Consider the following 17,431-nt stretch of genomic DNA (forward strand, 5'->3'; position numbering starts at 1 on the left):
AACAGGTCAAATCAGAGAATGTGAATTTTGTATTTTTTCTGAAAGACCACAACCAGTGTTTTACTTAGAGGTAGTGACATGATTTTCATAAAATTGCAGATTTTAGTGTGATGAAATTAAGTATTGTCGTATCAATATTGGGATCAATGTGACTTCATAAATTGTTCTCTTTGTTATCTTTGTTGGTATAGGAACAGGAGAAGAGACGGAAAGCTGTAGAGGCATACAAGGTGGTAGCAGCTCAAATGAAGAAAAAAGTTATGGTATTAGGGGGACCTGACTATGAGGTACGTATAATTAGGAAATAAATAAGTGGGTGAGTGAGTGAGTGAGTGAGTGAGTGAGTTAGTGAGTGAGTAACAACAACAATGCACATAATATAGCACAGTGATAGCACCTGATAAGTACCTTGACTTCAATAGCTGCTCCATAGACATTTGGATAATTTCTGCATTCCATATTGTACACATCTAGAAAGATGACACATGGCAGCTATTGCTGATATGGCTTTCTTGCCCTAAACTACAGAAGGACAGTTGGAGTAGCATCACTCTTCCATCGTATATTCTAGGAAGCTCCAGAACTACTGCCCTGCCAATCATACAAACCCCAGATCCTATGTGTGGTCCGTAACATCCCACAATCTTGCAGTTGAGATACCATAATCAAGCAGTGGGTAATTCCAGTTGAAATCCATACACCCCCTATGGAAGATGCGAACTATATCTCCCACACACGGGGTGTAGATATCAAATGGGAGTCACCCATTCAGGTAACCCCATTTGAAATTCACACTCCCTGTGTAGAAGATGAAGGGCATGTATTCCATAGGGGGTGTATGGATTTCAATTGGAATAGCCCATTGTCAGCCACCAACGATCGTTTCCCCACATGTGGAATGCTTTCCCTGTGCATATCCCTGCTGTAAGACCACCGTTTACACACCGACGACCAATCGGTCAACCGTCTTGTAGTCAAGACCATTGATCAGCCAGTCAGCATGATTGTTTACGCTTGTGTTCCCTCAGTGCACAGCACAGACCATGGAAGTAATAAAAAATTGCTTAACTCCATTAAACATTGTATGTTGTATTTGTCGTGATGCGCAAAAAAGATGACAGTTGAATGTTACGAATGTCTTTTGTCAATTATCAAATGTTACATGATTTTACAGGAAGGACCACATAGTCTTATCAATGAAGATGAGTTCTTTGATGCTGTAGATGCTGCATTGGATCTTAATGACAAAGTAGAGGCTGAAAAGGTCAGTGCTGATTCTGTTTTATATGAAAAAATGCAGCAACACTCAATTTTGAACATGCTTCATTGCAGTTATCAAGCCTACAGATAAAGATATCTATAAGGAAAGTTATTCAGTCACAAATTGGTGTGAAAACACCTTGGACACCAAGTACCCATGCATTCTTATAACACAGATGCACAAATATACTCAGACTTGCCAATTTTATCCCTCATTTTGAGGGACTGTCCCTCACTTGTTGTTTACCAAAGTGAAAAAGAGGGACAGTCCTGCTTTCTGAAAATTTCAGTGATGGCAAATTTAGATGTAAGAACAGTAGAAAATGATGTAAATTGCAAAACCTTCCCTGAATTCTGAAAGTATTGCACACCTGAAGTCTTTGAATTTGTCGGTGTAAATGTACAAGGATTTGGCTTCAATGTCCCCTTTTCTGACTTCAATGTCCCCTTTTCTGACTTCAGTAGGTTGGCAGGTCTGCAGACCCCATGCGCACACAACCCTATGTTCTTGCTGTCAAGATATTTGGTATAAATCCTGAAACTGAAGGAATGAACTTTTACTGTCTGACTGTCTACAGACCTTGTTAAACTGCTAAATGGTGGACCTTTATAGTGGGGATGTATTATCAAATGCACTGCTTTAAAAAATTCACTCATTGCAGGAATTTTCTTGTTTGTGTAGAGAAAAATGTGGTGTATGTCCTTGTTTGACGCCATAAAAATAAGGATGTATGTGTATTTACAACAGCAACATAGTGAATGTTGTTGTTTACTGAAAAATCTCAAGTGTGGTGATAAATCCTCCAGTATTTTTTGAAGTTGCATCTTTAAGCAAATAAAAAAAGTGAGAAGCTTATTATTTACAGCCAGGTATAATTTCTGGTTCAACTTTACAGAGAAAAGACAAGAAGGTATCCAATGGACCCAGGCCAGCGGTTCTTAGCCATATAAGTGAAGATTTCCCACCACATCAGCATAGGTTATCATCATTGGTAAGTGTTAAAGATTATTTGACTTTTACAAAATGTAACATTAAAGGGGCAATCAATGAATTGCTATTCCAGAATAGAACGCCCTTTAAGTAATCAAAATTCAGATTTTAGAATCTTTTGAACTAAGGCGTTTTATACTGATCTTGGTTGAAAACTGAAGTGTAACCCCTTCTTTTAAAGGAAAAAAATGGAAAAGTTTAACAAACTATAGGCAAAATAAATTCTCGATCATGAGAGGATGTACCTTCTCAAGGCCAGTGTACTTTTGTACTTTTCATAGAATAACACGATCTTGACCGTACTCTAGCAACGACCGTGGGATTGGTCAATTCTCAAAAGCTGTGTTTGCGCCTGTAAGCACTGGTCTTTGCATAGTACGCTTCGACGCAAATAACTGTGCGTACCAAGTTGGCTCTCATGATCGAGAATTTAATATTTTGACTATAATATAAAGATATGTTCTTGTCCAAGCAACTTGTTAATAGGTACATATGCTTATTATCAAATTTTTATGGTAGTTACACAAAATGTTTTTTTAATTTATAAATATAAAACCGTGCATGCTTATCTGATGTAGATTTCAAAGACCTGTGTTAGCTTTATATATTTGCAGAGTTAAGGTTGGCATGCTTCTTGCAATCATTGTAATAATTAAATAAATATTTCTAACAAATTATGCCAGGTTTCTGTTGCTATATATGTCAATTTACTTGTTCTAATGTGTAAAATAAGTCTTATGTGCCTCTATGTTTGGAACTAAACCAAAAGTTTTATGACATTGTCCTATAAACGAAAGTCCTGTCATGGGGGGAGTAATTGTGATTACATTTGTAAAAAACTAGTTAACCCTAACACCCATAAATCTTACAAAATCTTACAAGGAAAACCACTGCGCATTCATACATTCCATGTGATGGCATTGCGCAATCACCCTAAGTCATTTATGGGCACCAAGTCGCTGGCCGGGCAAGCGACTCCCCCCGTGGCATGAGGTCGGTGATCGGTGCGTGGCACCGAGGGATCCCGGGTCAATTCCCGGGGTGCCAAGTGAAATCTTTCTTCATCTTCTCTCCTTTTTCGTTCCTTCTCTGCCTTCCGATAGCAAAAAAGCATGTTCCTTGTTAGGGTTAAAATACCAGTCAAAGTTGATCTTTCGGGTTTGAATCGTCAACATGTCATACTTACGTTTCAAGGTGGGGATCAGCTTCCTAACGAAAGCATTTCATTTACAGTTTTTAGGTCAATTGGCAAGCCAATTTGACCTATTGTCATCGTACAGATTTGCAATGGTTTTTTACTTTCTCTTGCTACATCGTTTGAGTAATAGAGCTGGTAATTTGTGGTGGCGATCTTTGCAAGTTTGTTCATGAAAGTTACTTATTTTGCTGGGAAAAAATGGACAGGAAGTGTGCTTTTTCGAGCAATTTGTCACAAAAAATTGTGCAGTTTCACAAGAATAATCTCATTCCTAGATTTCTTGCATGCTACACCAGGTTTAACCTAGCTGTTTTAAGCAATAGAAGTCATCTGTTACATGTTTACATTTTAGCTCTGCCAATGATGTTACTGTGTTTTATGGAGGTTTAGATTTGGAGCATGTGTAGACCTGCAGAGACATCTCAGATATTTGTGAGGATAGTTTTACATAGTAGTTATTTTCTATGTGAGATTGTAAAATTCTAAAGCTCTTAAAATATGCATAAACCACTAAAACCGGGTTGGTACAATTTGTGACCCTACTTTTCATACCCGACTTTTCATACCCCACCTGACCCGATTTATTTTTAAAGTTGTGTTAGATATTCGCAGTTTATTCCGTTGGTATTCAAATATTAAGCAAATACCATACACATTTTAGTAATATTATTGATAAAGAACAGCGTTTTCAAGCATTTTCTCATCTCAAATTTCAAAGCCTCGTTCAGCCATATTTAGATACAAAATTGTGATTAGTATTGATGAGTTTTGAGCCCTGTGCAATTCTAATCGCCTGGACTAAGGGATTGTTCAGAAATACTTTGGGGTGGCAAAATGGAGGGGTCAAAAAAGTTTTAGTCTCTAAAAGGGGAGTCAAAAAGTTTTATGTCTTCAAAGGGAGTCAAAAAGTTTTTGCTCCTGATAGGGGCGGGTCAAAAAGTTTCAACAAGAAAATACCAAAAGAACAAGAACATACAACATTTCTTTTTGGAAGTTGATTACATCGATAACACCCTACCCTTACTTTGCCCATAACCCACAAGCTCGAAGACTTTACATTTATCCAGTCTCTATAAGAAAAGTGTATATATTCCACTGATAATACCGGGTCAAAATGATGCATTTTTTTCGTCTTTGCCCCGAAATTTATATTTTTCCACTGACCAAGAAAAATTACGCCCCTGATAAACAAGTCTAAAGCACTAAAAATCTTGAGTATGTGCCCAGATGTTTGTTATTTTTATTTAATTATTGGTTCTAAGAAATTAGAATGCATACAATGAAATTAAACTTCATACAAGTCACCCTATAAAACTTGCATGTTTCAGTGTAGGAAATAGGCTTTAAGGCCTATAAATTTAAAAAAATGTATAACCATTAAATCTTAGTGCATACTTGTTATAATGTAAATTGGGATTGAGTTCGTTACTGCACAAATCATAAGTTGTTTTTTAAATTCTTGGAAAGGGTTGATCTAAAAGGTTTTGTATGTCCAAAGATGGGGGGTCAAAAAAGTTTCAGGTTCTCTGGAAAACTGCGCACGTATACGTAAAGCCCGTGCGTTGATACTCAAACTGTTGAGGTAAGCACGATATGGAAGGAAGGAAGAAGGGGGGTCAAAACTTTTTAACTCCAATTTCCAAGTGCCCAGTCCCCCCCCCCCATGTTCTGAACACTCCCTAAACCTGGTTATAAAGTTTGCTCAAGCCAATCAATAAGTGTTTGCTTATATCACAATGCATTGACCAATTAAGCCTTGATATGCTAACTTGATTGAACTTGCTTGGAGCAACTGAGTGGTACACTGAAGTCAATACTCAATTAATCTCAAATGTTGGTAGCAGTGAAAGGGCTGAATAACATGCAATGACAATATTGACGTTTATAATGTCACCATGCGTAGATCTTAATGTGACAGACAGATATACTTCCTCATGAAATTAAGGTAACTTATGAACGACTGGTTTGGAGATTGTGGCTGCGCACGAGGAAGGGTGATGTTTATAAATAATAATTTCTAAATCATAATTTTTCACCAATTACACTGATTTTATAGCCTTTTCAATTCGGTAGACTTCATTTACACTTTATTTACTTTTAGTATTCATATCTAAAATGATTTATCATAACGATAAAAAGTTGGGTCAAGTGGGGTATGAAAAGTCGGGTATGAGAAGTAGGGTCACAAATTGTACCAACCCACTAAAACCCATTGTCAACAGTAGAGTGTTTGTTTAATGAATTAGCTCAAATGCTTGACAAGGACAAAGTAATCAGGGTTGCCAAATTCATGGTTTGGTAGCCCAAACTTTTGAAGATTTTCCCTGACACTTTTAACAATTTCCCGTCTCACAGAAACAGATGGTTAAGAAAAAAATTGGGTGGCTTTTCAGCAATGCAGGTGCAATTTGGATGTCTTGAAGGCCTACATTTATTCAACTAATTAACAGACACAGATAAATTTGGGGTAAACTTAGTAATTGGAATCCTTGAGAGCATTCACATGGTAGATTTCCCCCAAAGTTTTTGCCTGAGAACCGCTTTGGATGTCTTGAAGGCCTACGTTTATTCAACAAATTACCAGACACAGATAAAGTTGGAGTATCCTCTGTGTGGACATGGCTAAAGACAAATATTTATTACTGCTAATATTCCTGTCAGTTTATACCTGAAGATATTTGGTGCCCATTCATTTATTTATTATTCATTAACAATTTATATGCAGAATAACCTCAGCACCTTGCCTCCCTCCTGAGCAGTGGCATTGGGAGCTAGGGGGAGAGTTGCATCCCCAACACAGAAATTTTCAGTGATGAAAATGGTGATGGGGATCGGAGTAAAGTCAAAAATTGACAAATGGGGACAGAGTTTTGCTTTACCCCCGCACACTAAAATGCTGGCTATGATGTTGTTCCTAAGGCCACCTTTGTTTCAGATGGACATTTTATTGTGAAAGGTCCTACATGTCATTGCACAAGAAATACAATAAAAAATTTCCACATAGCCCCCAAATTAAAAGTATTTAATTATTTTTGTAATCACTCAAAAGCATTTTATGAGAATTTTACATCCGAACTAAGTGCTATTGATTCAATTTTTATGTGCCTTTTTATTTTACATTGTGATGTGCCCTCAGTAATTTAATTTAATTATAAAACTTTGTTTACAAGCTGAAAGTATGTCATGAGAAATATGAGGAAGCACCTCGGAAGTGATCATTCAAGAGTTTGTGTGTTGCGACATGTTTTAGGGGAAAAAACCTTAAATGCTGTAAACAAAGTGAATCAGATTTATTAATATCATAGGGGACTTTCCGTATTGCTCAATGTTCAGTGTATTGCACCAAAGAGAAAAAACCCCAGGAAGTGATGTAATGAGAAAGGTTAATGTGTATAATTAATCTTGGGAAATCCCAAGCTTGCATCATCTATGAAGATGTGAATGAAATAATGGTTTATGAATAGATGATGGGTTTTGCATGAGTACTGGTATAAAAAGCTGTAGGCTTGAGTTTGGATTGTAAACTCCACATGTGTGTGAAGGTCTTCACGCTTCAAAAAAGAAGTACATTTTAACCAGTTTATATAGCCAATATATGAGCTATTTTAATACAGCAACGAAGGAGGTTGTGAGCACACAAATGTGGTCTTCCTCATCACAGGATTAAAGTTATCTGAACATTATATAATATTAAAATGTTAAATTTCAAATAACAATTGAGCTACAGCACCCTTGGTGCTCTTGTTTAGTTTAATAGTGCTTTTGTTTATAAGACATCATCAAACTTTTAGTTTGTTCCCAAAGGACATGCATTTAAAATAAAAAGCATTTATTTACTAACATCAGGGAAGTGCTAACATGTTAATATTATGTTTGTTAACAAAATCTTTTTGTGCGCATTTGTTCATAGTGTGATGAAAAAGTTGAAGAGAACATCAAGTATGCTTTTGAGAATATCGAAGGTGATTGGGATTTAATACACCAGGAAGGAGAAATGAAGGTAGGCAAATAATCTAAATTTATAGATATCTATTTTGTTTTCTCAATAAGATATTTATTAGTATCTTAACCTTCAAAAAGTGAGAAGTCACTAAACCTCTTATCTAAAATCAGATAACATCGTAGCCGTCAGACCTTTAAAAGTTTCAGGTTAAGTAAATCTGACAACTTGCTCTGTAGACAGCTTACTTTGTTAATTTTCAACAAGGAATTTATTATCATCTTAACATTCAAAACATGCTGACATTAAAAAAATTACTAAAATGGGGTATCTAAATATCAGATAATGTCGTAGCCTTCAGACCTTAAGTTTTAAATGCAAGGTTAAGCAAATCAGACGTCTTGCTCTGCAGACGAAAAAATAAGATAATTTATGTATATGTTTGAAGATCATATGCTAACAAAATGGAGGGAAAATAAATGCAAATCAACAACAAAAGTATCTTATGTGATTATATACATCCATAAGTAATGCCAGATGATTAATATGAGATGCTTAAAACACTACTGAAAACTTGTGTAAGCAGTGATCTAATTACAGGTACATGACCTGATAAATAGCCTCTACCCTGCCCCCATGGATGAATGTTCAATTGTTCATATTTCACATAACCAAGTGAAATTTTATGCCCGGAATGTGTTTCGTTCAAGTATGAACAAAAACATGGTAGTTTGTAGTTACCACAACCACTCCAAAAGTGGTGCACTGTTCTAGGGGCCACTATGATACACATTTCTGCTTTTAGAATCCAATTTAACTCATTATTATGTTTTGATGGATCCAAGTGTGTGAAAATATTGGATCCAACACATAATAATGATAAAATTGGATGTTTTACGCCCAATATTTATTGGTCTCGCTATGAGTTGTAAAATATTGGACTCGACTACGTCTCGTCCAATATTTTAAAACTCATAGCTCGACCAATAAATATGGGCTCAACCGATCCAATTTTATATCAAAACATGGCATAATGATGTTTTGGTGATAGACCTGAATCTGAGGTAGAAAACATCCATGTATCACAATTGGTCCACCCACCTTTAAATGATCTATATTAATACATGATTATTGTTTTATTTTGTTTGTTTTACATTATTTTTTCATAGATTTATAAGAGTGAACAAGAGATAGATGGTGTCGTGTGCGATCCACTCAAAGCCATCCACACAATACGAAATATTACGGGTCATGAGATGTGTCACACATTCTGGGATGTCGGCATCCGTATGGACTGGGATGGTATGTAATGCATGTATAATAGTTGGTGTCAATACTGTAGCATATATAACATGCACACATAGCATTGGTCAAATAAGGAAGGTGGAAGTTTTTAAAGTCTTCAAAATTGCTATAGTGACTATTGGGCGCATCCAGATATTTTTGGCTCACCCCCTAAAGAAGACATGGGAAAATCTTAATCTTTTTTAAGATCTGACCTCGTAAATCATAAGACAAATGAAATAAGAAAAAACAAAGGAGAGATCATAGCCAGCAGTAGTACATAGAGTATCATGCCTACGGATTTCATCACAGTCTTACCTTAGCACGCTGGTAAGCAGCGTTTGAGATGGTGTTAATCGATAGTCGATAACCAATAATCAATGATCAATCAGCTATGAATATTTAATTGATTCTAAAAATAATGATCACAGACTCTCATGTTCAAAGGTGTGTGTGTGGGGGTGTATACCCTCCTCGCATGTTGGTGCTCATAATTGCTGAGGATTTGCTTTTACCCCTAAAGAAGACATGGGAAAACTCAAACTTATTGGGAATCCCATGTCTTCTTTAGGGTAGGTGCCGTTAATTTCTGGAATAGCCCATTGGTATATCTGTTTAATAAATATCAAAGCATCAAAACCAAGTCAAAATTGTTTCAAATGATGGATTCTCCTTTAACTCTTACATGGGAGTGAGACTAGTTTGTGCAAGTCACCAGAAAGCAAGGCCAGTCTACCCACATACAGGTCAAAAATAAGGCAGGTCTGCAATTTGGCAAATACAATCTAAAGTGTCATGCAAGGCTGGTAACATGATTGCTGGGTATTATTTAATCACATAATAAGTGATGGTATTTCTTTTGTGCTATATCAAAGACCAGTTTTTGACTTGTATCATCACCATCCAAATATTCACACTTAACTGTTTGGCTATTCCATTTGAAATCCATACACCTCCCTGTGGAACACATGGCCTTAAACTTCCACACAGGGAGTGTGAATTTCAAATGGGATTTCCTGAATGTGTGGCTCCATTTAAAATATACATCTTGTGTGTGGGAGATTAAGGTCATGTCTTCCATAGGGGGTATATGGATTTCAACTGGAATAGCCTATTATCTGCGACTTGATTAAGTGCTAGGTATTTCTTTGAGCTATATTAAATGGAATAAATGGAAACAAAATGAGCAGTACGCCACAATTAATCTTACACATAAGACCAGCTATTTCCACCATCCAAGTGTTCACATGTAACAATCTTTGTTTGCTATGAGAGTAACATATAAATATTGGTATAAAGAATGCTTTGCCTCATTGCAAACTTAGAAATTTATGGCAACCTTTGCAGGACTGGTATCCATCATGGTGCCCATGGTACATTTGCATTCAGAACAAAAGTAATCTACAAGAACTCTTCATGGCAATGAAACATACAACGATTGATTAGTATGAGTTGCAAGAGTGCATATGTAGCAGCAAAGATCATAACATAGAATTTGGAACCAAAGGGGGGATGCTACATTGGGCTCAATAATTTGTCTGCGGTGATTCAAGTACCCTTCAGCCCTCCCAATAATTCCAGGTGAAGTAAAAAACGGGTGGAAAAATTGCTTTTTTGCAACAAAATTTGGCTTTGTCATCCCCCAATGTTGAAAATCTTCCGAAGCCATTGCTTAATTGCTCTTTAATTTGATATTATCTTTTATTTTTGTGTATCCAACAGCTACCATAGATTTTTCAAACACATTGGAGGTTCTTGGTCCTGACACAGTCCTCTCTCACCAGCTAATGAAGCGAGTGTGGCCTGCAACAGCTCGTGATACCTGCTTTGCCTCACATATTCGCAAGTTGGATTTAAACAGCAAAGGCATGAACGATGTGGGGTCAACTATAGTAGTCAATTTCTCCACAGATCATCCAGATGCTGTAAGAACTGAACTGTTTCTTTGCTAGAAACAAGTATTTTTATCAGATTTTTTTGCCTTTTTCAATAGATGTTAAATCTCAACTTTCATTACAATCATTAATCAATTTTGGCATTACCAACTTAGGTCAAAATTGGCCATCATGCAAGATTTTAAATTCAATATTACACAAAAGTAGCATTCAACAAACTCACAAATTCTACAGTTCTTGTTTTTTTCTTCAAATATCATACTAAATTTATAAAGATTTAAGTAGTCACTTAAAGCAATAATATGATATTTGCATTAAAAATAAGATGTTTTTCCCTACAAAATGTTAGTTTTCACTATCAGATATATCCGCTTTTTAGTTGGGGGCCAAATAAATGAGCAAACTATAATATTGGTGCATCAATGTTGAGTACTGAACTTCCCATAACTTCACGCATGGGCATATGAAAAAATAGAAATTCAAGAGAAAACTAAAGGTGAGGGTGTCGTTGTGAGCAAATATGCATGACAGCGGCTAAAAACAATACCTTTTTCTCATTCTGAAATACTTCAATTCAAATAAATATATTAATCATAAGTATATTAAATTTTAATCAAATTAAATCCTACATTTTACAAGGAATAACCTGTGGCTTAGAATCGATCAGTCCCTTGGTTGCTATGCACCTCTGATTGGTTCAAATAGCGCATACGAGTATCGCGTCAACAAGCGTGCGCTAAAGTGTGTGATATTGTGTCATATCCCACGGGTAAGAACAAATAAGATTGCAAGAACATTCTCAAGTGTTTAAGAATTTTTAATACAGCTCACATTAATGAACCACTTTTGACAATATGTAAATCAGTTGTGATTTAACAATCCCAATAGAATTAAGATTAATAAAAAAGACCACGTTAAGAATGACAAGTATACATCTCCGTAACCTTTGTATGAATTCTCTTTTCAGAATAATTCTAAATACATTCGTGCCAAGATCAATGTTAGTATGTTATGTCAAACATTCCTGGACCCACCAGACATAGACAAGAAGAAAGCCAAAAGAAGTAATCTGGTCTGCAAGATATTCTATGTAGCACACGGTAAGTACATCCCAGAGGGTGTTTTCTACATGGATACAAATAGATTCTAGAGCCAATGTGACAAATCTTGCAATGCAATCTATTTGCCTTGGTCAACGAACCCATTTAGGGCTCTTACTGATATTGCTGACATGGGCAGAGTCCTCCATATACTAAATCTTTTGTGGTTTACCAACTGCATGTGTATATTGTGAGATGGTTGTTTATGATAACTGAAAAACAAGTGTTTGTATTGTGTCAGACTCATGAAAATACTCTTGCATGACTTTGGTTGTGCTACAGTGCAACTTCCTATTGCCGCAGTTGTGACAGGTGCGCTTTGGTTTAAAAAAATATGTCATCTCAGTTCCCAGATTCTGGAGAAAATTCTGATAAATTTTTAACATGTTATTTCAATACTGAATTCCTGACACCTTCTTGTGTGTTGGCATTTGAGTATTGAGCCCTTGTTTGAAATTGAACCTTACACAGTGTTGAGCACTACAGTCAGTTCACTCTGAAGTACAAAGTACCGACGCGGACGCACACATTGTGCCGACTTCTAAGGCACGTATACCTGCAGCAGAGATGCCGCACTACGCACTGTATACACGTGCGTTGTCACTTTGTACTTCAGAGTGGACAAACTAGCAATGCAGTGTTTACCTTGCCCATCTAAGTAGCTTCTGTTGCACATCTTTCTTGCTTGAGCATTGCCAATGTAATTCATATGTTAAGCAGTTGGTGTTCTTATTAAATGGATATGTAGATAGCATGCACCAACACTGGAGGACAATGTGTTGCAAAATTTTCACAGATATACACCTTTGCATGAGTTGTGCATTTGTGACACCTATGGCATCTTAACTAAGATTTTTTTGTATGTGTATGTGTGATTGCGTGTTAGCAAGCATTCCCTACCAATGAGGATGAAGAATTTCTTCCACCAGAGGTTCAGGTCCAAATGTGGGCTAGAAAATGCATTAAGTCTTTAATCCCCTCTCCCATTGTTATAGTATCATACAGGTGATCTTTTTTTATGATTTTTGCAATAAAAAATTACACACAAATATGGTAGAAAACCATGACATCCACAGTATGGCAATATAAAACCTATGCTCAGCATAGTCTTGTATGTCCAGTATTTGCAATTGACACTTGGAAAATGTATAGGCCCTATAAGTGGGGTGTGCATGTGCAACCAAGATTTCCCTGGGTAACAAAGGGATGTTTACTCTAGAGAGTGTACTGAATCCCTTGTTTTATAAGAATCAGATTTTATACATTTGATTTTTTTGTTCTCTATTATGTGACTGGGGAAACACTCAAATATGGGAGAGCGTGTTTAAGGCAAAGGATTTGCAATTTTCCTTGTTTTGTGTATAAATATTAGCTTCAATAAGCATCTCCGATTCCGAATCTTGATTCCGAACCTGTTTTCCGAATCTTTATTCCGAACCTGTTTTATCTTTGCTTTAATCGATCGCACCACATGAGAAAGCAGTGCCCATTAGAATCTTTAGAAGTTTTCTACATTGATAGTCTGCATTGTTTCACTTGCTGAAGAAAATGAAGTGTTTTTGCACCATTCCTGGGAACCTATGTGTTACAGCTTGTTTTTATTGAATCCAAGTATGAATTTCATACAAAGATATCTTTGTTATCAAGTTTCTCAGCTAGGGGTGGTTTCCATACCTCCACATGAGGGGTTCAAATTTGCAATCAATTGTGGGAACCTGTTTAGGTTCTCGCAAAGGGCTTTTGTGAGAACCTTTAGTTCTCATCAAAACCAGGCTTTCGATTCCCGCAAAATATTGAGAAAAACAGGCAAAATCATAAAGGCTGTTACCACCTTCCCCTCATGTACCTGGCCTTAATTGTTTAGCAGTTTTTCTGACAGACAACATATGTCGCTTTCACTATCCTTTCACGCTATTGCTCAAACTAGTTCCAAGTGCATCTTGCCAATCAACCACTCTTGCACTGTTGTGAAACTATTACATTCAATAAAGGATGCTTTACTACGCTAGCGAGGTCATGCCTATTATTATGGGATGGTCGAGTACTAAACAATGAAAGTACATGCATGCATGGACCATCGGTTTCCAATCGTGATCGCACAATAAACTGACAGCTAAAATGAAGAAAACTTTGCCTATTTTCCCCAACATTTCAGAATTATATTTTTGCATTAATAAGATTATTAAATCATATTTCCGTTGCAGTAAAGGAAGGCAAAATATAACACAACATGCGATCTGATACTTGGAAGATTACGAGAACCAATTTTGGTTCTCCTAGTTGTAATCCAGCAAGAACCTTCAGGAGAACCAGTTCTCAATTTCTCCTTGGATTGGAAAACATTTTCTTAGGCAAACAGCAGAATTGATACCATCACAGACAATGTGATATTTTGTTATTACCGATATTGCTATTGTTGCTTTTAGACCTTTAACTTTGAAAATACCAATTGCAATATTTTGATCAAAGAAACACAAGTTTACCAACCACTAACTTTGAGTGGTATGAATTAGATTTGTAAACGAAGGAGGTTTTTTCAAACATCTAACCCCATCCCAACTAAACCAAATTTTATTGGATGATTCAGGAAACAGTTAATAACATTAAGCATGTTTCTGCAAAACACTGGATTTACCGTACCATTACTAACAGGCCTTTAACTGTGATGCAAGTTGTTTGTACTCTGTGTGCCTAGCAATATGTAGCACAGTAAAACCCGTGCAGAGCAACCTTTAGTTTGGTGATGTGTCAATCGGAAATTAGGGTATGGGCAGTCTAAATAACAGGTTGACCTATGTTCAAAATGATAAACATTCTCATAGACATACCAATTGTCTGACCTTTAACTGACATCAGTTGATAGAAGACTGTACTTATAAACTTTGGATCATTCACAAACGAGACTGAGAGGAATAAACACAAGAGCTTTGTTCTTGATCATACATGCAGTTTCTTTTTATGTTTGTGGTTGTTTGATGCATATAAACATATGTAAATGTTAATTGTTGTGTTCTTGTAATAAACAAAACCACTTTTGATATGACCTTTTATTTTTAATCATATTTACAATACTTATATATTATTTGCTGTAAAAGTTGTCAACCTCCACTGTACTTTTTTACAAGTATTCCAGTTAAATCCTATTGTGTTGCAATACATACATGTATACTTAAATTATGTGCAACAGTGCAAAGCTTTATGAAAATGATTGGTACCCATCAGTTTTGATGGTTATTGAAAAGCCTGCTTCTTCCAAATGAAGTATTAGATCCGCTTGAAATGATCATAATTTATTATTATTATATGACTGTTTATGACATTAATCAACAAATTATACAGATTCTAATTTGCATTTTTATGTGGCCACCATGTCCATAATCACTGGAAACTGATGGTATTAATCATTTTGATACAGACTGTACTTTGTGTGATTCACTTAAGCTTATATGCATGCAACCTTTTTTCTCTTTATCAATTTATTTTATTTTATTTTGCAGTCAATCCCGGTGGTTGGGCACCCGCGTCCGTCTTGAGGGCGGTCTACAAACGAGTCTACCCACAGTTTGTGAGACGGTTTTCAATATATGTTCAGGAACGTTGCGCGAACAAACCAATCATGTGGTAGCAGAAACTGATTGCATGGTGCTTATTAATTATGCATTTAAGACAATGGTGGACTACTAGCTGTCGCATCGGGATACGAAGAAAGACCGCCCTCAAGGCAACGACAGTTTTTTGTTCTACCATGACGTCCGATTTTCATTTCCTCAAATGTGTTGCATACTTTTGATACCATGTGGTAAAACTGTTTTTGATAAGGAAGCACTATTTTTCATCTACAACTTGTAACTTAAATTTGAGAGGAAACGGTATAGGAACACTTTCTCCCACTGTGCATTAAGACATGGCATAGAAACACTTTCTCCCACTGTGCATTATCTGTACCACGACCCACACTGTAATTCTGTGTAAACAAAAATGCTAGTGTGTTGGGATATGGCTCCTGCAGCATGATGTAACCCATTGGCTGAGTGGAAATCTTGCCAGTTTCAGAAGGTTGGCTGTTGTATGCAGCGATGTACTTTCCATCAATATTTGCAACATTTCCTTGCCTGTGCTTTGCCTGTTTGTTTACCTACACCAGGGGTTCTCAATAGGTTGCGAGATCCGGCCTGCTGAGCAATTGTGGTTGGCTCTTAAACAGCTCTGAAATGTGCAGTAAACATATAGCAGAACAAGGTGTCTTTGGACCGCAAACACTTTTTGAAATGAGTTTGGTCTTCCGTGGCCTGTGAGCAAATCGTCGTCTGCATCACATACTGTCTTATCTCAAAAAGCTGCCGTGTGTGATTTTTTTATTATTGTCTTCTAATTGTGATGAAATACACTGTAAAATTAACTTATATATTAATTTAGAGGTATTATCACAATATTACAACCTCATGTCCATTCAATGCTGAAATATAAAATAACAATGAAATAAAAAATAACAACATGAAATACAACAATGATAATAAAAATCACTCAAGGCAGCCTTTTGAGATAGATAAGTATGTGATGCAGACGACAAAATGTAATTGAGAACCTCTGACCGACACCTACTTATAGTGCAGTAGAGTTTCCACCTTACATTGCATCAGTGAATGAAAATGGCATCATCCTATGTTCAAAGACCAGCCAGCCAGCTAAGTGCTTGATTCTCAGGTTCCCTGAAGACTGAAAGCTTCCTGCGAAGACAGATGTACATTACTGTGGAACAAAATTTGCAGGATGCTAGCGAAAATTATGTAAATGATGTACATGTCCAACAGCATTTATGTGAATCTCTTTGTATGTAGTGTACAGTGTATGATAATGTGTACTAAACTACAACTTGCTATGATGCTGTTGATTCCCGACAGTTAATCCCGGAGGATGGGCGCCTGGATCAGTTTTGAGATCTGTCTACAAGAGGGAGTATCCCAAGTTTTTACGCCGATTCTCAGATTTTGTCAAGGTAAATCGCGCTAGGAAACCTATCATGTGGGAAAGCCCTCAATCATGATGTCAAATTGTGATGGCTTGATGTCATATAGACTTTGGCCATGTATAGTCAACGCTATGTCTTGATGATGGGCTTGAGGAGTTATGATGGGTCAGGTACATCTGTTGTACTGTACTGCAATGGGCTATTCCAGTTGAAATCCGTCCACCCTGTGGAAGACATGACATTAGATTTTAAATTGAGTTGCCCATTAAGGTAACCCCATTTGATACTCCCACTCCCTGTGTGGGAAATTAAGGTCATATCTTCCATAGGGGGTGTATGGATTTCAACTGGAATAGTCCAATACAGGGATGTATGAGACATGGCCCATGGTGTGTATGAAAATTGTATAGTGCTATATATATACAATCAAAGTGACTTTGTATTAAGGTTTTTATAGTAAGTTGTCATGCCGTTGTACATCCAGGCCTGATGCCTGACCTCAACTCAAAACTATAGTGGACACCGTGATAATCATCAAATTTGTCAAAACCCTCATTTTGCTGGATTTGTTATTTTATTTACTCACATTTTCTATGGAAACAACAGGAACAAAATTTTGAGTAAAAAGACCCATTGCGGGTTTTTTTTTCTGATGACGACTATTTCAACAAATTGTCCCATAGAAACCAATGGTTAAGAAGAAAATGGGTGACTTTTCAACATTGGGCTATATAAAATCCACACTCCCCCTGTGGAAGATTTTGGAAATATCTTCCACAGGGGAGTATGAATTT

General features: G+C 36.6%; 1 protein-coding gene across 1 annotated transcript in view; it reads left to right on the forward strand.

Annotated features, from left to right (window-relative positions):
* The window catches only part of LOC140159228 (ceramide transfer protein-like), a 63,876-nt gene extending 46,872 nt beyond the window's left edge, over positions 1–17,004 (forward strand). The window contains exons 6-13 of the mRNA XM_072182635.1: positions 192–287; positions 1,175–1,264; positions 2,157–2,252; positions 7,360–7,449; positions 8,559–8,691; positions 10,396–10,598; positions 11,536–11,668; positions 15,166–17,004. Of these exons, the coding sequence (XP_072038736.1) occupies positions 192–287; positions 1,175–1,264; positions 2,157–2,252; positions 7,360–7,449; positions 8,559–8,691; positions 10,396–10,598; positions 11,536–11,668; positions 15,166–15,293 (969 nt within the window). The 3' untranslated portion in view covers positions 15,294–17,004. The remainder of the gene's footprint in view (positions 1–191; positions 288–1,174; positions 1,265–2,156; positions 2,253–7,359; positions 7,450–8,558; positions 8,692–10,395; positions 10,599–11,535; positions 11,669–15,165) is intronic.
* The last annotated feature ends 427 nt before the right edge of the window (positions 17,005–17,431 follow it).

The sequence above is a fragment of the Amphiura filiformis genome, chromosome 8 (assembly GCF_039555335.1).
Source record: "Amphiura filiformis chromosome 8, Afil_fr2py, whole genome shotgun sequence".
NCBI lineage: Eukaryota > Metazoa > Echinodermata > Ophiuroidea > Amphilepidida > Amphiuridae > Amphiura > Amphiura filiformis.